Source organism: Telmatherina bonti (genome assembly GCF_933228915.1).
Source record: "Telmatherina bonti genome assembly, chromosome: 13".
Taxonomy (NCBI): Eukaryota; Metazoa; Chordata; class Actinopteri; order Atheriniformes; family Telmatherinidae; genus Telmatherina; species Telmatherina bonti.
This window is the reverse complement of record NC_136611.1, coordinates 17939629-17960108: the sequence shown is the minus strand read 5'-3', so window position 1 is coordinate 17960108 and position 20480 is coordinate 17939629. Positions and strand designations below refer to the sequence as shown.

At 37.8% G+C, this 20480-nt stretch overlaps 1 protein-coding gene across 4 annotated transcripts in view; it reads right to left on the bottom strand.

The window, feature by feature from the left end:
* nipbla (NIPBL cohesin loading factor a) overlaps window positions 1-20480 on the bottom strand; it is a 29228-nt gene continuing 8748 nt past the window's right edge. For 3 of the 4 annotated variants that reach the window (XM_079250978.1, XM_079250981.1, XM_079250979.1), the window contains 37 exons: window positions 19262-19472; window positions 18940-19116; window positions 18585-18758; window positions 17296-17457; window positions 17096-17199; window positions 16913-16999; window positions 16524-16755; window positions 15510-15661; window positions 15303-15383; window positions 15090-15190; window positions 14759-14888; window positions 14571-14653; window positions 13779-13911; window positions 13409-13552; window positions 12704-12790; window positions 12064-12284; window positions 11880-11982; window positions 11578-11676; window positions 11242-11388; window positions 10240-10374; window positions 9395-9493; window positions 9188-9241; window positions 9008-9116; window positions 8674-8804; window positions 8151-8291; window positions 7964-8057; window positions 7103-7257; window positions 6842-6932; window positions 5303-5476; window positions 4958-5148; window positions 4034-4141; window positions 3484-3684; window positions 2517-2663; window positions 1982-2364; window positions 1712-1886; window positions 1353-1550; window positions 1-1228 (listed from right to left, as the gene is read on the bottom strand). In XM_079250978.1, coding sequence (XP_079107104.1) covers window positions 866-1228; window positions 1353-1550; window positions 1712-1886; window positions 1982-2364; window positions 2517-2663; window positions 3484-3684; window positions 4034-4141; window positions 4958-5148; window positions 5303-5476; window positions 6842-6932; window positions 7103-7257; window positions 7964-8057; window positions 8151-8291; window positions 8674-8804; window positions 9008-9116; window positions 9188-9241; window positions 9395-9493; window positions 10240-10374; window positions 11242-11388; window positions 11578-11676; window positions 11880-11982; window positions 12064-12284; window positions 12704-12790; window positions 13409-13552; window positions 13779-13911; window positions 14571-14653; window positions 14759-14888; window positions 15090-15190; window positions 15303-15383; window positions 15510-15661; window positions 16524-16755; window positions 16913-16999; window positions 17096-17199; window positions 17296-17457; window positions 18585-18758; window positions 18940-19116; window positions 19262-19472 — 5577 coding nt within the window. In that variant the 3' untranslated portion in view covers window positions 1-865. The remainder of the gene's footprint in view (window positions 1229-1352; window positions 1551-1711; window positions 1887-1981; window positions 2365-2516; window positions 2664-3483; window positions 3685-4033; window positions 4142-4957; window positions 5149-5302; window positions 5477-6841; window positions 6933-7102; window positions 7258-7963; window positions 8058-8150; window positions 8292-8673; window positions 8805-9007; window positions 9117-9187; window positions 9242-9394; window positions 9494-10239; window positions 10375-11241; window positions 11389-11577; window positions 11677-11879; window positions 11983-12063; window positions 12285-12703; window positions 12791-13408; window positions 13553-13778; window positions 13912-14570; window positions 14654-14758; window positions 14889-15089; window positions 15191-15302; window positions 15384-15509; window positions 15662-16523; window positions 16756-16912; window positions 17000-17095; window positions 17200-17295; window positions 17458-18584; window positions 18759-18939; window positions 19117-19261; window positions 19473-20480) is intronic. The other variant, XM_079250980.1, reaches the window with a different exon arrangement.

The window sequence follows — 20480 nt, the reverse complement described above, 5'->3', positions numbered from 1 at the left end:
TTACTAGAGTGACCTAATACAACAAAATCTACATTTACAAAATATCCTCCTGCAATAGGCCACATATACTGCATGCGTAGTTTGAAATAGAATAAATTATATTCAGAGGACTCTGCCATTGTACAGCATGGACAAATAAATGTGAACAAAAATAAAAATTCTTATTTTTAATTTTTTTTTTCTTTTTTCTTTTTTTTTTTTCCAAATATCTAAAAGCTAAAAGGAAAACCATCAGGGTGCTAGAAGTATAATAAACTCCAAAAAACACTTTAATAAGAACATCAAAAAGACTAATTTCCAACATTCACTTAAGGTTTTATTCTTTTTTTTTTTTTTACAGCTTTTTTTGTATTCAGAGATATAAACATTTTAGTTTTTTTTTTTTTTTCGTGTTAAACTATGATACAGTGGGAGTAGAAATGAGCGACTAGAATCTGCTGCACAACAGCGAAGGAGCTCCCACAACAATGTTGACAAACATTTCCCTCCAGGTCTCTTTTCTGATAGCCTTTTAAGGGATAATTTGGGTGAATTATTCCTTTAATGCCTTCAGGATTCTATCCTCTGAACATGTACACAAAACACGTGCAGTCCCGCTAATAAGTCTTATGTTTTCTGTCATTTTTGCAAGAATAACTCATGTAAAAGTATGTAGTGTCAAATATTCTTGCCCTCTTGTGTTCTCTTACAAAATGAGGAAGGAGAGGGGCAGGTTAGGAATCCAGTGAAGTTTGGCTGTGTTGTCGGTGTCACGTTTATGAGGAGGAGGGTGGGGGTTGACAGGAAATAGAAGGATTTAGATAAAGTAGAAATGGAACAGGGAAACCCAAAAGAAAAAAAAAAAACCAAAAAAAAACAGGAGCCATTAGCTTGCCCCTCCTTCCCGCGCTGCATATAGTGAGCGTAAAGTCTGTACTACTTTGTTGCTCAGTTTTTGGTTGCTGGTCAAGGCAATCTTCTTGTAAATGATGTCCGACTCCTTAATAGTGTCCACCCAAGGCACCAGTTTGCGGCCATCACGTTTCTTGGCCTCTGCCCAGGGCCCCGAGTAGGAGCCTGCCATCCAGTGGATGGTGTATCCATTTGAGGTCTTGTGGACAACTCGAGCTATTTGCGGTCGGTCTTTGTATTTGGGGCAAGAGAGAGCAATTACATCCATTGCCTCCACTGTCTCACTCATACGGCCGGGATCCGAGGAGTCCCCTGCTCGCCTTGACCTTCGAGAGGACTGCCAGAAAAAAATAAAACAAAAAGAAAGAAAAACACTGCATTAGTTTCACTCAAATTTTACAATTGCAAAGTTTATATTTAAAATTAATTCATGAGTAAGCTGACAAATCTATCCATCTCACCCCTCCTGTCCTTTCATCGCTATCACTATCATCATCATCTGTTTCTGGTCCCGCCTGATTGCGTGGACTGGGTCCTGACATGAGGCCGGAGCCTCCCAGTAGGGCGTTTATGGCTTTGTTTCTGATGTTTGCGCTGGCAGATGCTTCTCCCTCTTCATCTTCTTCATCTGGATCCAGATGCTCCATCAGAACCTTGAACTGTGTGCAATGAAGAGACCATATAATAAATTAGAAAATTTGAAGAACCCTTGCAAACTCAGTACTGAAAAGGGATTGTAGTATTGGTCTAAGTAGTTGCAAAGAAAGTAATTCAGGTAAACGAGAAAAACCTTTCCAACAAAAATGTCTTTAATACTTACATCTAGGTACTGTTTGACTATCCGCCTTTTTACATCCTCCGTCAGTGTGGCATGAGCCATGTTGTTGGAGATGAAGTCAATGGTTTGTCGGGGGTGGAAGTGAATGTTGCTTTTTCTGTTCACTGCCTTATCATACACCTTGGCTGACTCAGTTGGAGAGTACTTCTGAATTTTACTGTTTATAGACAAAACATTTTAATGTACAAGAGTTATGAAATTCTCAACTTTGCTCAAATCTAAACTGATTGGATCAGCCTGAGTGGCTCTTACCTGTCAGAGAAGCCATACTGGTTCTTTAGATGCTGTTTAAGGACCAGCAGAAGCAAGATGCCCTGAACAGCATTGGCAAAGTCCACGAGTCCTGTGGGATTTTCTGGGAGTAGCCTCATTACTTTGTCCACATCTTCTACATCCAAATCCTCCAGATCAGATTCAGACTCTGAGCTGTCTGAGTTTGCAACAGGTTTTCTTGTCTTCTTTGGCCGCCGAATCACTTCGTCATGATCACGTTCATCCTCGTCACTGTTGCTGTTTTCTTCCTCGTCACTTTTGGAAGAATCACAGTTCATCTTTTCATCATCTTCCTCACCATCAGATGTGTTTTTCCATTCTTTTACTTTCTTCTCCTTACGCCTTGGCTCTTTTAGAAGAAGCTGCAAGGAAAACCAAAAAAGTTTGAAAAATGATTTTTTAAAAAAGTAACATCTACATTTAAGACCATCACAAATAATACAGGATATAAAATACACAACCTGAATGGCAATTGCAAATGCAAGTTTATTCTCAGAACTGTCAGTCACTCTACCTCTTTAAAAGTTTGCAACAAGTTGCTTCCAGATACAGAAAGGGTGATGTCAATGTGGTGCATGATGAAGAGAGGTTCTTCTTGGCTCTGGTATGGGAAACAAGCCAGGTTGTCTGCGATAAACAGCAGCATATTCACTTCTGTCTTCTGCAGAAAGAAAGAGAAGGAAAGAACAAGAACTCAAATCAGTCCTTGACACAAACTCATTTAATATGACAACTTCTTACAACTGATTGGATTTTTAAAGTAATAATCTTTTTTCATCTTCTTGAACACAAAGGGTGAAAAATAAATGTTATTTTTTAATTTTATTACCTTTGCCAAGTAGGTGGCAGAAGCCACGTTTTTGCCAGCTATGATCTGTCTGTCTGTAGCGACTTTACGCAAAAACTACTGGACATAGTCCCCACTCCACACAGCCAAGGATCGAACCAGTACAAACCACTATTTTACAATGCAGCCAGAACAGAAACCAAGGACTATAAATACTAGGAAACAGAAGGCCACTGTCCAAACCTCGCCCCAGCCAAGGATAGAACCAGCAACCTTCTTGCTGTGAGGCCACAGTGCTAACCACCAGGCCACCATGCAGCCATGCAAAACAAATAAACATACAAAAACATCAAAATATAGCCAAGACACAGAATTCATTATTAATTGACCTAGGAATCCAATAAAGTATACATATTAAATGAATGTAGGACGAGAACAGGGTGGAAATCACAACAAGGGTGGAAATGAGCTGTTTGGCAAAGGTCTGCGCTCTCCAAGTGCTTCTCCACTTAAGACTGAAGACCACATTTTATATATCACAGAAGGATATATTTATAAAAAGAAAAAAAATTATATTATAATGCCTGTCAATAAATGTGAAACAAATGGAAAGTCAATTTCCACTTGACCTCCAAAAATGTAACTTTATACCCAGCAATGTTGAAACGTGTAAAATGAGTGCAGGTTTACTTACAGCACTATCATCAAAGAGGTTCAGCAAAGAGATGAGAAAAGCTCTGCGATGCTGCCGGTTCCCCCGGATCATAGAGTAGAGGTGGGAGCAGAGAGCTGAGTGGGTCTCGTCCTGTCTGAACCCTCTTATTATGGTTTTACGAGACGGCGCAATGGCCTGCTGCAAACTGTATGACATCTTCATCCCAGCAACTGCCTTCATCTATGATTATGTAACAGAAAAAAAAACAGAAGTAATGTACAGCGAGAATTTTAGACAACACAATGAAGAAATGTTTTTGCAAATAATGATATACTTAAGAAATTGTAGACAATCAATAAAACAAGATCTTTAAATACATCAGCAGGTCCCCTTGTACTTTAAAATGATGAAACTAAATTGTTACATAGAGCATATATGTAAAAATAAAATCAGCGTGTTGGTCAGCTTGCACATTCTGTCAAATTTTTAGATGCTACAACATTACTATCAAAGACCATATGGTTCAGCTAGTTAAGGAAGTAAGTTAACCCGTTATTCTAAAAACGGACACCCATGGACATCAACTTACATGAATGAATCCTGTGTATTTCTTGTCAATTTCCACCAGCTGCTGGTCAGCTTTGTTCCTCATGCTGGGCTCTGGGTCTGTTCCCATTGCAATGAGGTAGGGTACACACTGCAGAGACAAGATGAACAACTGTGTACCCAAGTATGTAATCATCTGTCTCTTAGACCATGTACACTCATAGCCGGGTATTTGTAAAAACAAATATCTTCCCCCCCTCTTGCCAGTAAAATAAAATAAAAAAATTAAATAAAAAAAATAAAAAGATGAGTTCACACGACCTTACTTTTCAAAAAGAAATCCACCCACACCTATCCACATAACCATGTTAAGCACATTCATAAGCATATCAAGGCTTTAGGCAGCAATAATGCCTAAATAACTGTCCATAATCTTGTTCTTCACCTTTGGTCATCTACGTGGAGCGGGACTGACAGCAATGTAAAACAAAACAAACACAAAGCAGCTGGACAATGGATAAAACTAACAGTCTTAAGGACGTCCATGTTATTGAAACTTGAGTTTGCACCTACCAAAGTTCCTCACATGTAACGTTGTGTGATATAATTGTCGTAGAGTGGTATTTAAAGCTAAAACTCCAGGTATCTGTGTCTCCATGCAGACTATTTACAAATATTAACTCAGGTCAGAGGTTTTTAAAAGAATAGTTTTCTATTGTATAAATCTGTTTTTGTGTAGATGACTGGCCAAATCAAGAGAAAAATATCTTGGTTTTGTGAGATACTCCACTACGTGTGGACAAAGCCTTTATATAACTGGAGGTTTTGATTAAAGTAGTGCTTTTTTGTTGGTTTTACAGTTTGCTTTTTCTCTGAAAACCTCAAAACCAAAATGAATATTCACTGAATAAACATGAATGGCACAAAGAAAACAGTAAAGACAAAAACATGGGCTTCTCTTTTTTACCTGTACAGGATGGATAAGACCCTGGTTGAGTGTGAGAGCAATGACGTTGAGAGCAAAGTGCCGTACGCTGGACTGGGTGTGGAAGAATGCCTCCAACACCTGTTTTAAATAAAGCTGCATGATGGAGCTACTCATCCCTGAAGAAATGTCTCCCATCTCCTTCAGATCCTCCTGTTTGGAAAGTTTTTTCCCTAGAAAGACAAAAGACATATAAAGAAATTAAATAAAGTAATTTGGGTACTACTCAGGTATGTAATTCACAAGTGCTGGACAAAAGAGAAAAACAAACAATAAAATAAAAAGAAAACCACAACTGGTGTTTGTGGCATGACCATCTTTACGAACATTCTCTGTCTGCTTCCTGCATTCGTGTGTCCTCTTCCTGAAGGTAAGTCTGCAGGTTTTTGAGGATCTGGATTTTGAGGTTGATGGAAGAGGAACTGTCAGCCAGGATCCCGTTGTACAAGGACTTCACCTCAGGCACAAACATCTGGCTCGGATGCATGATCACAAGGAAACCTGGAGGAGGACAATATTGATTTACTATGTAACAATTTAAACCAGATTTAATCCATATAGTTTCCACTGGCTGGAGCATGAACGCCTTTAACAAATAGTTTTCCAGAACATTTTTTTTATTTTGCCGATAGCTTTACTGTGGCTCAGTGATTCAGCAATAAAACATATTACCTTTTTAATTTGTAGAAACACAAAGTGAGAAACTGACTTTAAAAAAATGAATATGATGACTTGTAGAGTGTTTTTATGACTGCACAGTACAACTTAGTATAACGTCCCCCTGCTTTATTTTGCATTATATACAGCATCATCCCATGTGTGAGGCCGTAGCAACATAAATGAGACACACAACTTTCCTGCGTGTGTATTTATTTCATTGACTAAGCAGATGCTTTTATCCAAAGTGACTTCTAATTACAAATTACTGAGCACATCAAAGCCCAATAGGAAACACAAAATATATAAATAAAAAGGAAATATACAAAGTGATATCAATAATAACTCATCAAAATAAAATGTTACTAAAGGAATCAAGTTAAAATGAATAAACTAAATATCCACAATAAGACAATAAATACAAAGTAAAAACCAAATTTAAAGGGTTTGTTTTGAGCTTGCTCTTAAAATCATGAATGTTCTCTGCAGCCCTGAGGTCCTCTGGCAGGGTGTTTCAGAGGTTTGGGGCATAAAATTGAAAGGATGGCTCCCCATCGGTACATGTCCTGACTTTATTAAGTATTAGAAGACCAATAACAGAGGATCTCTGGGTCTGCAAAGGTTTGTAAATTAAAAACAGGCCCAAAAGACAAGAAGGCCAAAACACATGTTTTCATTATCCATCCATTGGAACCATGACTAAAGTAGTTCCAATAAAGCACAACATAGTACCAGTTCCACACATCAATCCCTTTTCTTTACAGCTTGTTCCACTTGAGGGTTGTGGTAAAGAGGGAAAAAAAGAATTTAAAAAGTGTACCAAGCCAATATCATGCATTGTGGTACCATGGTACCAAAGAAACACCATTATCTTTGTCAAAGCTTGCCACATTTAGGGAGACCTATATACCTGCTCCTATATGACTCAATTTGCATTCAACATTTTGACCCTTACTTTCAAATATCTAGAAGAAAGAAATAACAGTCCAAATCCCATGTGCCAGATCCAATTAACTTCCCTAGCAGTGTTTCAAAAAATGTTTTCACAAAATATAAAATCAGTCTGTCCTTCCATGCAAATGAAAATGCCTCATGTCAATAGTGACATACAGCCTCCCTGAAAATGGTACAAATAAAAGCTCAGAAAACAGAATGCCTGCAGCCACGGGAACTTTAGTCAGTAAAAAGGAAAACAGTCAGTCTTCTTACCCAAACCGATGATGGCTTTGGTCTTGACTTCTTCATCCTCATGTTTGGTGAAGTATAGTAGCAGCTCAAGAACCTTCTCCTTGATAATAACCTGAACACGATTTAAAAAAGTGATTGGAATATTTGGCTGCTGTAACTTTTTATAGAAAAAAAAATCCAATATTCTTTCAAATCCTGAAAACTAATCATTAAACTTAAACCGGCAATCCAAAGCCTTGTCCAGCTGACTTAAAATGTTAAATATTACAAGTAAAAGTCTACCTTGTTTGTACCCTTGAACTCTTCAAGATCAAAATCAAAGTGTCGGGCCAGGGCACCCACAGTGAAGAGCGATCTCAGGAGAAAAGGCTTGTTTGCTACCAACGTTGTGCTGTTAGGATCATCCTGATGCTGAATCTTGAGCTTGTTAAGTGCACCTGGAGAAAAATACAGATATCAAAGGTTTTATGAGACAACCTTACATTTTGCTAAATGTAATTGTTTTTGAGCACTGCATTTATTGTTTAACAACAAACACACAACATACCCCTTCTTTTTAAACACTCAAAACTCTTCCATGGAGTCTGTCAAGTTTCATGATTTCTTGACCATCAACTTTTTGGCAGCAACGACCACAGACTCACAGACATGGTTCAGAGTTGTACAGTTTTTCCTTTACTCCAAATCTCATGTTTAGAAGATTTTTTTTTTTTTTAGGATTTAGGCCAAATGAGGAGGAAAGCCTGTCATTATTCATTAATCTTTAAGATCTTTACTGGCCAGCCCTGTACCGGAGTATTTCATGCATGCGATGGAGCATAAAAGTCATGGTCTTCTTGAAAGATGCCGACTATTTACACTACCACTTCTAGACACTGATTGTACGTTTAGGAGTTCAATTTGAGTCCATCTTCCAACTACAAATGTGTAACAAGCTCATCTTTAATAACTCGAGGCTGCACCGGTGCTCTTACATCTCCTCCACCTTGCTGGTGTCTGAATCAGAGCGGAGGTCTACACCGATTGCTGATCCACCAAGAGTCACGCAACTCATCAGTTCATTGGTCAACATCAGTACTTTGTAAAATCAATCTTCAGATTCAGTTTAAAAAATGCATCATGTCATTAAAGGCCACATCTCACCATAGAATTTGTTGAAGCAAGCCCACACAAACTTGTAGTTGTGTGTGACTTTATTTACAACAGCTCCGAGACAACTCACACAGTGCTGGACCACCTAAAGGAAAACAGGAAAACCATAATGTCACCTCTGAAAAAATATTTCACCCAGCACACCTGTACTAGCTTCTAAAAAGCCTGTTCCACACACCGTCATGCCATATTTGATGATGAGCTTCATGAGATCTTCTTCAATCGTGGCGAGAAAAGTTTCACTGGGGTGTTCCATCAGAGGCACCACAAGCTCCAAGATCTTTGCCACATTACAAATAACCATGAAGTCATTGGCAGTCTGCAGGGTCAACATAAACATCAGTTATAACCGGAAAACGACCTGCAGATTTGACATCAACAATGGATATGTGGCTTTAAGAAAATACTGGTTTAAACATGAGCAGCAGAAACTTGGAACAAGAAAAAAGCCGTGAAAAAGTCCAAATGAAAACATTAAAGTTCAGCATTTAAACACAGCACAAGAAATCTTTTTGCCGGAGATAAAAAATATTAATCCAATCTCGTCCTTTACAATGTAAGTCTTTAATCTTATGTTATTTTGTTTAGTGCAAAAGCTTATTTCACAGCAAAGCAGCTCAAGAGCTGGTCCAGTCCCAGTGCAAAATGTACAAATTGTTATTTCTATTTTAACAATTACACTGAAAAAAGAAACAACTTACGTTACACTTCGTGGTCAGGTAAGGTTGCATGGTCATGGCATGTTTGACCATAAGCTGGGCCCTGATCTTGCTGAACAAGTACAAGGTGGTGATACAAGCCACAAGCCGTGTTGAGTTTACCCCCTTGTTTTCTACATAAAAAAGTAAATAAAAATGCACAGATGCATTATTTACTTCTGGCTGTTTACAGATGTACCATATAAAAACACATTTAAAGCTTATTAAACTTGACAGAGAAGGAAAAAAATGAGTCCTCAAAACTTTCAGGCAGCAGATAAACAGAAACTTTGCATCAGCATATTGATACAGCTTAGACTGTCAAATGAAAGCATACCCGCAAGAGACTCCTCATATTTAAGGATGTGCTCCACCAGATTGTCAACTAGCTGGACACAGGCCTTTTTTGCTGGCTTATATGATGCATCCTCTTCAGACTTCAGAAGCTAAACAAGGGACAATGTTAGTTTATGCAACTTTAAAACAGTACCATGTAAAACTAAAGACTATGACTTACATTTTGAAGAAGCTGCTCAAACCAGTCATAGCCAGTGTCTCGACATGCTGCAACCTGAGGTAGACAAGACAGTTTGATTAGCAATATTTGTTAAAGTTTGCATTTCAACAACCCTGTAAGTCTGAATAGAGATGTTTTTTTGTTTTTTTTAACTGACACACAACATTTATAAATTAAAAACATAACAAAAATGTTAGATTAACTTACAACATCTGTTATGTTGAGAATCTTTCTGGTCATGGTCTCTTTGTCATGCGCTGGAGTTGGAGTAAACCACAACTTCTGGAATGTCTCATTCACCAGTTTCTGTGAAGAAGTTAAATGTATTAATATCTGTCAATATCTTTCGACCACAAGTTTTTCTGGAAAAATATGTCATTGCAATTTCCTACTGGGATTAATTAAGCTTTTTTTAATTTCATTTGCAGGGGTGAAACTTTAACCCCATAAGTATGATTAATTACCACATTCAATCGCAGAACGTTTGCACAAAAGTGCACAATTTCCTGGTGCACTGATGCACAATGCAGACTTCTGCTAAAAACTTAGCATGATATTTAACTGTTTTTAAGACCCCTTTAGTGACTAAAGAAAAAGCGACGATAAACAAGCTAAGCGATTTTTCCTGGTGTTATTGAAAACTTTTTGTGAGTAACATGAAAGCACATATAGTTTACTCTTCTGTCTGTTAGTAGCAGCAGCTGCTGAGTAAGCCCCTCTACTGTCCAAAACATCACCTTTACGCAGCATCTGGCTTTAAGCTGCAGTCAGAGTATGAAGCAATAATTTTGGCTCGATGTCTAACATTTGATTGAGTCATCCGTAAAAATCCATTTTTAAAAAAAAAACAAAACATGTTGCTTTTTGGGGCACATATTGTTATGGGATTAAAATGTGATTGACATTATTTACTGACAAAGTTTGTAATTAGATCTTTTTTTTTTAAATCAAATCCCACCTGTTGTAATACAAAAATTCTACAAATCATGAATGGAAAAAAGAAGACAATTCAAGCCAAAGAGCAAACGATAAAGATGCAGCTGATCACCCACCTTGATTCCTTCTTCGTCATTGACCCTGCGTATCATCTTCACACACATCTCAGTAATCTTACTGAAGGTTGGCTGCTCCAGACAGATGTCTCTGAGAATCTTAATCACCCGCTTTCTTACACTGATACCAGTGTCCTGTGCACAACACATTTGTAACAATTAAAATCCTTATTTTTAACTCTTATATAAAACATTGCTTAAAAAACAAAGCTCTGAATTTCATATAGAAAAGAAATTCCTGCATGAAGTGTTGAAGCATTAGTTTGCCAATAGGTGGCAGTATAAGCGTGTAATGACAAGTGAACTCCACATGAACCCTCCTTACATTTCCATGACAACAGGCAAAACAATGTCTACATATTCACTTCCCAGACTTTTTGTTCAAAGAATGAATAGTCTTTTTCTCTCATTGTTTGAATGCATTTTACTACACATAGCTTCCATCATCTCAGCACAGATGAAAGATCTGTTAATCACTAAACTGCTGTTGCTTTTGACTGGCTTCTGAATTATCTTGACATAAATATTAATTCAAAAATAATTCTAATTAGTTCAATTAATTAAGACAGAATTACTTTTTTCTTTTTATTTCTCCCTGTAGTGCTTGTCTATTACGTTTCTTTTTGTTTGTAAACTCAAGCTATTTAGTTTAGGATTCAAATAAATCATTAAGTGTGTAATTTTTAGGAGGAGAAAAAAAAGAAGTTTTTTTTCCATGGGTGCTCAGAAGCTGAGTCCACATTAACTCCAACAGGTGTGCATCGATAAGACCATACCAGATATCTGATGTCCTGATAAAAGGATACGTCATTTTTCTTAATGCGGGTCTTCATACATTATAAATACATACATGTAGTGTGGTCGCCATGAGAGGATGACTAGATAACGCATCTGCACAGCAACTGTAAAACGTGGCGAGACTTTGCAAGGACTGCAACTGACATCAATACTTCTACTGGTAGGTAATGACTAACATTTTGAGTATGGAAGGAGGTAACTTACCAATATCCTCTCGATGAGCATGTCGTAGTACTGCTCAGTGAGTTGGGGTCTGCTGAGCACAAATTTGCCCAGCAGCTCGACAGCTGCCTCTCTGACACTGGTGGAGTTGTCCATCAAACGACCGTGGACACCTCGCTGCATGTCAGACTAAAGATGCAGACAATATCAGAGTATCAGTACACAAAACAATATAAAAAGCATAACAAACATCAATAAAAGCAGTAAAGACTTCAATAGAATAAAGATATTGGTTCTGACAGGCCACATGATACATGCACTATTAAACTATGATTCCAAACATAAACTACAGCCTTTTTAAAACAGATTCAGACATACCCTTGCCAGTATGCTGGGATCAACAGCCACAACTTCAGACAGACATTTCATGGCTTTAGTCCTCACAGCGATGGCACTTTCCCCAAGAACTCGCAAGATCTAAAAAGGATTTTTATTTTTACATTGTAAAACAATGAGTGTGCAGTAACCTATGGTTAAACAAGCTGGTCCTTTCTCTGTTTCACAGTTTAAATCACAAGATAAATCATACAGCTCCATTTTTAACAGGAATAAAAAGCAAATTATTTTATGGTTAAGGTGTTTCAACAAACCAAGATACACAGAGGGTATTTGATTCTTACTTGTGTTAAATAAATATCAAAGCTCTGGGCAAACGGCCTCATGGAGGCCAAATAACGAACAATGAGGCAGGAGTCATCGTAGTCCACAGTGTCAGAGTTCATTCTGAGGAGAAGGGAAAAGAGGGAGAAAAGTTTAGGTTAGCACTAGTCATCCAGCTAGCAGGGTAAAAGGAACAGTCCTTACTTCAGTGTAGTGAAATGAGCCGGCGTGGTCTTAATGATGTTGCGCAGGAACTTCTTGCGCTTCTCTGCACGCTGCATAATTTCACCAGTTGTTTCCACATCCTTTGCATGTTGTGGTCCATCTGATGAATCCTCGTCCTTCGGATTCTGGTTTCGCATGGACTTCTCAGCTTCTGTTGTGGCATCACGGAACCACTGGGCAATGTAGAACTTTCTAGCAAACTAGAGAAGAAACAATATATCAGAACTGGATTTACTGAAAAAAAATCTCTTGACCAAGAATAGAAAAATACAAAACATTTTAACACGTGACAATTGTTGCACATAGCTAAACAGTCATCATTTAAAGTCTGATTTTTTTTTTTTTTAAAAAGGAAGAGATTACTTGATCATTTGGAGCAAAATATAGAATGTAAAAATAATCAACAGTTTCATTGATTTTTCAGCATTGTGCTCTCGTACAGCCAATACCTTTTAAAAACATATCCATTTATGGATTGACAGTCTATAATAATAAAAATGTATTGATGATGACTATAATTGATAATGATAGTAATGATGATAATAATACTGTAATACTAAGAACATGTAAACTTATTTCTGACATCCACAAAAGCAGAATTAGTCTGATGTAAACCCACCACTAATGAAGGATCCGTCTCGGCATTCTCTTCCATATAGTCCAGTAAAGCTTTCTGCAGCTGCTGGGTCTCATCATTCCCTGGTGACTGTATTATCACAGTTCCAGATTACACACATACCCATAATAAAGCAAAAAGCTGGGATTCAGTCATAGGACAACCATAAAACACATATCATGCTCATCAGCTAAACTTTTGTTAATACAGGAAAAAGTATACAGGTCAGCCACAACATTAAAACTGCTTCCTTAATACTGTTTATGTACCCTTATGGTTACAAGGTGTCTTGTGACAACATGCACACATACATTCGCAAAAACCTTTATGTCGTTTAAGTTGCATCCTGTATCATATTTGTCAAAATAAAAACTATTTTTGCAGTGTGGCAAGATGCATTGTCCTGCTGAAAGAAGCCATCCTTATCACAGAACACACACATTAAAGGGTAACTGAGAATTCAGTGTTAGAGGTATGTAAAGGTAAAAAAACATGGATGGCATTACCAAACTTGTTTTTTGTTTTTCCTAGGAACTTGCACCATTCACAAATACAACCTCAGGCTCCAGCTTTGATGCTAGTATGTCCTCTGAAGGGGCTTCCAGCAGTGAACAAGTATGATCAGAGGCACTCTCACCAGTCTGCAACTTAAACAAAATGAAACTGACCTCAACTAATGCGCATGAGCTAAATGAAAAGTTCATGTACCTCTTGTAGGATACGATCAATTGATCTCTGGTCCATCTTGCTTGTAACTGCATCTTTTCGAAGACGAGCAGCCACTGTGCCAAGGTAATCTAAAGAAGCTACTCTTAGAGCCATCTCTGTCTGTTTATTACTGAACTGGTGTACCTGATGAAAGGAAAGACAGAAAGAAAAGCATTGTACAATCAAACAGTCTTTTATTTGCATAGTGAATTAGAAAAAACAAGTCCTGTCAAACTAATAGTGAAAAGAGTAACTTGCACATACCAGACAACACAAAACTGATGGCAGCTGAGCAAATGTGACACTTATCAATCTCTTAAGTACAAACAGCTACATTTTCAGTTTGAATAAAGAACTTGATTATACTGACCAGCAGTCTACCAAGCAGACTGAGCAACAACTCTGCAGCAGGCCACTCAGGTTTGTTTACGGTTGAGAGCAGGTCCTGGACAAAGTTCTCAAATAATGGCCGATAATCTTCTTCTCCTTGCTTGCTGCCACACCTGAGAATCAATAAATTGTATGAATTATAAAACAATTTCAACAGCCAAAAATGAACAAAGGTGGAAAATTAAATGAGCAAAACAAGAAGGCAGAATAGAATTCAACCAAACCATGTCAAGCTTGGTAGACAGTGTCCTGAATGGTCATTCAGGTAATAAGCCAACATTGTCATAGGTAAAAATATTTCACACTCTAAGGTTGCCAAGTCTGATAACCATTTCCTATGACAAACAGTGCAATGAATTATGGGAAAATATGTTTGTGTGACATCAACAGTGTGACATCAACATTGCAGCTCCGGTCCTCGAGTGCCACTCCTGCAAAAGTTAGGAGTTTCCATGTTGCAACACACCTGATTCAAATCAATCAATCTAATTAGCTGACTTGTGCAGATTTGTGTGTGAAGCTGTGCACAAGTTTGCTAATTCAGTCTGATGTGTGCCAGGTGTGTTGCAGCAGGGAAACTCCTAACATTTGCAGGACTGTGGCACTCGAGGACCGGCGTTGCCTACCCCTGCCTTAAACAAAAAGGGTTACCAAAGTTTTACTGACACTAGTTTGCTCTGTAAAAACATGTTTTTAAGGTGACAAAATTCAATAATTGTAATAAAAATTCAAAGCACAGTTTTAAGAAAGAAGAGGAAGAAGCAATAACTACTTTTTGAGGAAGACCGAGAGGAAGTTTTGTGCTGTTCTCATTGCAGTCTCATAAGAGTTGGTAATCAAGACATCCTGATCCACCTAGAAAAGAAACAGTTTTTATTTTAAGAAAAGGATTATTAAATGTGACGTTTGAATACATTAACAAATATATACTTGAATGTGTTGTACATGTTGTCCTCTTACCTTGGTTTCATATTCATCGAAAACATCCTTGTCATTGGGGAGATGAACCACACACTGGATCAGCTGCAACACGAGAGCAGTTACCATTTGGATGTACATTGGCTCTCCATCCTGGTCTGAGCTGTTGAGCCTAAAACACAAAAGGTCAGTAACCTGGTAAGTTGTCATTAGATACCTAGCAAAATAATGGACTTTGGAACACAAAGTTACACTAAAATCTTCACTTCTGCCTTCAAGGATTTTTCCATAAAGGTGAGTCTTAAAACAAGCATGCCACAATATGTATGTATTATATCTTCATTAATTTTCACTGTGCATACAAACAACTTACCTGAAATTCCTGAGAGAGCGTTTGCTTGTGGGCAGTCTGGCCAAAGATGTAAAGATTTCCTCCAAGATCAGCTGCCGGTGCTTCTCATACCGTGAGAACACCTGAGAAGAAAAATTTTTTTTAAGAAGTTTGACAAAATGGAAACATATTTCAGTAACCTGACAGGACGATTCCTGGAAGTGAAATAACATATTTCTGTACACAAATACTCACCGCTGTAACTAGTTTAATGGCACACAACTGCAGTTCACTGACATTCTCCACAAAAAATGGAGTGATTCCCATAGAGGAAACCTGAGAGGAAAGATGGCAATAAATCATCATCTGGTCTGTAATGCAATTTCAGACTTGTTAAGTAACAACTCCACAGGAGTATTGTTTACAAAGTAAAACATTGTGGGGGATGCGTTTAGCTTTTACCTGTAGGATGGTGGTGTCTGTAAGAAGCTGAATCTCTAGGAGTTCAGAAATGTTGCTGACGATGTCACACACTTTGTTGTACAACATGACAATGACACGCTGCTTGTGTGTGGAGCACTTTGCGCGCTTTGCCTTGGAGCTCAGCATGCCACCTAGAAAAATCAGTAACTTAGATTTTATAAAAATGTAAATAAAAACAACAAAGTGGGGCAAACTTACATGCAAATTTTAAGAGGGATGCCAGTCAGAGCAGGAAAATTGGGCATAGTTCATATTGTCTTTATTGAAACGAATGTCTACCGAAAGTAAAGTTGTGTTGTTGTTGAATCTGACATCAACAGCAACTCTAATGCAAATATGAGATGAGACTGGCCCATCCTTAAAAAAGGATAATAATCACAATAAGTAGACAGCTGTCCTGATCTGCTATGCTAACGTCCGTGGTCCAGTCAAAGGTAGTGAACTAAATACCTTAAAGAGTTATGATAATCACAAAGACAGCTCATTAGATAAAGCGCAACGCTGTCATAGTGACATGCCTGGACTTCAGAAGACAGCGTATAAACCTTTCAGTTTTATCCTTTTAACAAAAATCCTATGACTACACACAATGTTAAGGGCTTTAACTGGCATGTTCAGCAAGCATATCTGCCCTAAGAGGTCTGTTCAGATATGTCTCTTTTGGTAAAAAAAAAAGAAAAAAAAGAAAAAAGGCACTAAATGATACTCCATGATTAATCTATTCCCACTGTAATTGCTACCAGAGCTTGTTATATTTCTACTCTAAAATCACTATCTATAATCTGAAATTTAAGCTTGTGACTACTGTCTGCTTGCTTTTGTTTTTCTTCTTTGTTAAATAATTTTTTTAATACAATTATCATGGAAGGTTCTCATACAGTCAAATACAAGAAACCATCTGTTTTGTTTGAGTCAGTTCATGAAAGTGTCAGACCCAAGCTCATTAAAAAAATGTATGGTTTAAAACTAAATAAAGTTGTGAATAATATTCACCTCCATGGGGGTCCACCCTGTAGACGGGATCGTATTGTGGATACAGTGTGTTCTGAAGGTGGAACTTTGTGTATTGTAGCACCCGTTCAATGACGTCCTCTATGTAGACAGCTTTCGGCATGTGTGTGGATGTCATGATGTTAAGAGCTGTCAGACAGGCGTCAGCAGACTTTGTGACTCTCTCCATTATTAAGTCTCTCCACAGTCGTTCCTCGTCTTCTGCATCGTGGTCCTGAGGTTAGGAAATAAATTAATGTAAATAGCTTTTCCAAGAAACTGGTCTCTGGGTAACAGTTTTTACTAAATGACATAAGAACTATGTAGCTTTTTCAAAATGACTTGATAACAATATGTTGCTGTTAATAATTGGAGGAGGAAATGGAACTTACAGTGTTCATCATGGTTGACAGCTTCGCTCCATCCTGGATATTCTTCTCCAGGATGTTTAAGAGCTTCACTAACTTATCTGACGGGATCTACAACAACAGAAATATGATTTAGACCCACACCTGAAACAACTTCACATTTCCACAACAGCCCAAATAAACATTTTACAATTAGATATATTATACCCTGCTGGAGATTCCCATGGCCTTAATTTTGGCAGACTCGCTGCCCAGCTCATTCAACTGGTGTTTACCAAGCAGCAATTCCTGAGGTATCTCATCATCATCTGCTGTTTGAAAACAAAACAAAGAAAAAAAAAAGTAACAGAAACTTCACCATAAAATTATGACACACCCTTTAAAATGTGTTTGGCACTGATATTTACCCATGGTAGTGAAATCCACATCCTCCAGATTTTCCAGTATGTTGTCAATGCTTGCTAAAAATCTCTTGAAAGTGGATGAGTCCATTAGTTCTTCTTGCGTCAGCTTGGGTTCGTATGCTTTCCGCTTCTTCTGCTTCTCCTTCATCTTCATTTTTCTGGCAACTAAAAGAAAAAAAATTTCATTTTTAGGTGTCAAGTTTTCTGTTCTACAGTCATTTAGCAGACGCTTTTATCCAAAGCGACTTACGTAAGAGAGTAAGAACAACACAGGCACGAAATCAAACAGTAAAGGACATCATAGGAAGGTGTTAGTGGACTGCTGAAGCCCAGTTGGACGCTGGTCTTGATGTGTAGTGCTACAGCCTTTTTTCCCACCCCAAATTATTATTATTATTTGGGTTTTTTTCCCCAACCCACAATATTACCCATATTAAAATACAAAGAATAAATACCATAATATTTGCTGCAAAGAACTGGGCTAGGTTCTCCAACCTTTCGACAAATATAGCTAATGAAAGTGCGGAAGTGCTCCTTGAAGAGCTGCGTCTTCAGCTTGCTTTTAAAAGTAAACACGGACTCTGCAGAGCGGACAGAGTTTGGGAAGCCATTCCACAATTGTGGCACGACAGAGGAAAAGAGTCTGGCTCGTGATTTGGTCCCACGTAGTGGTGTTAACACGAGGCGTCTTTCACTGGTGACATGTAGCTGTCGAGAGGGAGTGTAGGTCTGGATTAAGGAGTGAGAGAGCCCGTTTGGGTTGGTTGAAGACCAGACGTGCTGCTGCGTTCTGGATTATCTGCAGAGGTTTAACAGAACATGCAGGCAGACCTGCCAGTAGAGCATTGCAGTAATCGATGCCTGAAATGACCAGAGCCTGAACCAAAAGCTGTGTCGTATGTTCCGTCAGGTACAGTCTGATTCTCTTGATGTTGTAAAGAGTAAATCTGCAAGTACGGGCAACCAAGGCAACATGGACCTTAAAGGTCAACTGGTCATCCACCATGACACCCAGATTCCATGGAGCAGACGTAGGAACAAGTGTGATAGAGTCAAGCGTCACACTTATTTGCAGAGGTAAGGAAAATTTATAAGTACAAGTTTTAAAAAATTAAATAAAATACAAAAATATTAGCTAAATTAACCTGGTATTAATGGAGATGCTAGTGCAACATAAAAATACAACCACTTAGTAGAATCATGCCAGTTTGACTAAAAACCCAATAAAGCACTGCTCTTATTCTCAAAACTTAAATAAAAGAAAAAAAACACTTGGAATGGTTAAGACATACTTTCACTCATGCTAGGTGGTGGCGAATCTTCCTCAGAGGAGTCTCTGTATCGGCTCCCTGAACCTCGCCGGCTGTCTCTGTGCCCACTTTTTCTGTGGTCCCCTGAACCCCGTCTCTCTCTTTCTTCATATTCCCAAGCTCTGTCTTTGTCTCGGCGGTGCCGCTTCCTTGCAGCTGCAGAAATTCAACAACAGTTAGGTCCTAAAATCAACAAAGCCAACATTCAATGGTAAAACCTATGGTAACCTGTAATTAACTAATTATAAGCTCATTTATTAAAATCTGTTGAATTTATACGATTTCTGGGGGAAAAAAATGTCTACAGAATTAACATGAAATGAATTAATGTACTCACACTCTCCATTTGCATCAAAGTCTTCGTCTGAGCTGACTTCAGCATATTTGGGCTTCTCATTTACAGTGCTTCGTTTCCTCTTATTCATCTTTACCCTTTCACACAACGGCATGGTTGACTCAATTTCTGCTAGCAACTCCGGGGGCAACTCTTTCAGAACTGCTGGGTCCATACCACCTGAACAATTGACAATGACATTTTTTGGGTTTTAAAAAAATATAGTTGTCTCTTTTTATTGTAGTCTCCAGAGTTAAAGAGACTGTAAAGATATTTGAAGATTTTGGGCAAAACAGCCTGCAGTTCAACAGATTTACACTCTTACTTTTGCCAGACTTTCCTGAGAACCTGTTCTTTCCAGACTTGCTGTGCCGAATGATCCTCTGAATCTGGTCAACTGAGAGCTTTTTCAGAACCACAATAGGCTTGGGTCGCTTCTCAAAATCCTTTACCAAGCCAAGTCTTTCCAGTTTAACTTTAGGCTGACCCCACATTTGACTTTCAGTTGACCCACTGGTATCCTTATCACGATTGATCTGTTAAAAACGGAAATAAAGAAGGGAGTTAGGACAAGTTTAAATATCTTGAAATTGACTATTTACAAAATTTATGACAGAAAATATGAATTTTGTTAAGAGAACATAAAATCAAGATAATAAAATATAATTAATGAATGAAATCAACATGGAATTGGTGATTTTTATGTTAGTTCCCCATGTCCCAACAGCAAAGGCAAAGATAAATTCCACTGTTATCCCTCAATAATGTTGGATTTCCAATTAAAGAACCAACAGTGAACCCATGACATTGTCAACATTGCAGTGTAACAGAAGCAGACCTCCAGCCACCACATAAAATGGGAAAAAAATATCTATGCAGTTCACACAAAGAAATTATGCTTACACCTCAACCAATGTAATGCATCGCCTCTGCTCCTTATTCACACATCTACTATTCAAATAGAAGCTCTTGATTAGCAGGGGAACAAGTCTCAAGTAGCTGGTATAAACTATTACTATTAAGCAAGAGTCCAGCAAAGTCAATAATGTGTTCAGTATAGCATGTTTCTGGTGGTATAGCTACAAAGGTACTAGCAATGATTCTGTATGCTTACAACCAAATTCAAAAATACTCAACACTTCTTAAACTATTTGGGGAAAAAAAACTAATTCGATTTCACATTTGTTGTTTTTCTGAAAAATCTATAGAGGAAATTTCTCAGATGGACAACTTAGTACTTAACTGAAGGCAAACTCTTACATCTAATATTTAAATCATATAATCCCAATCACTTGGAACAGTTATCACCATGTCTACATAAAAATCCAGAGTTTTCATTCACTTGTATGGAAAAAATATTATTTTAAAAAATATTCTCATTTTTATTATTATTGAAATAATAATCATAAAGACTAGGGATTACTTCTGTTCTTTTACACCTTTGCAGTGAAAATACCACATCTAACATGGTATTTTCTATTTAAAAAGTTGAAAAGGCAAACAGATCTATTCTTCTCTGACTACGTCATATTTTCCTCCTTGTA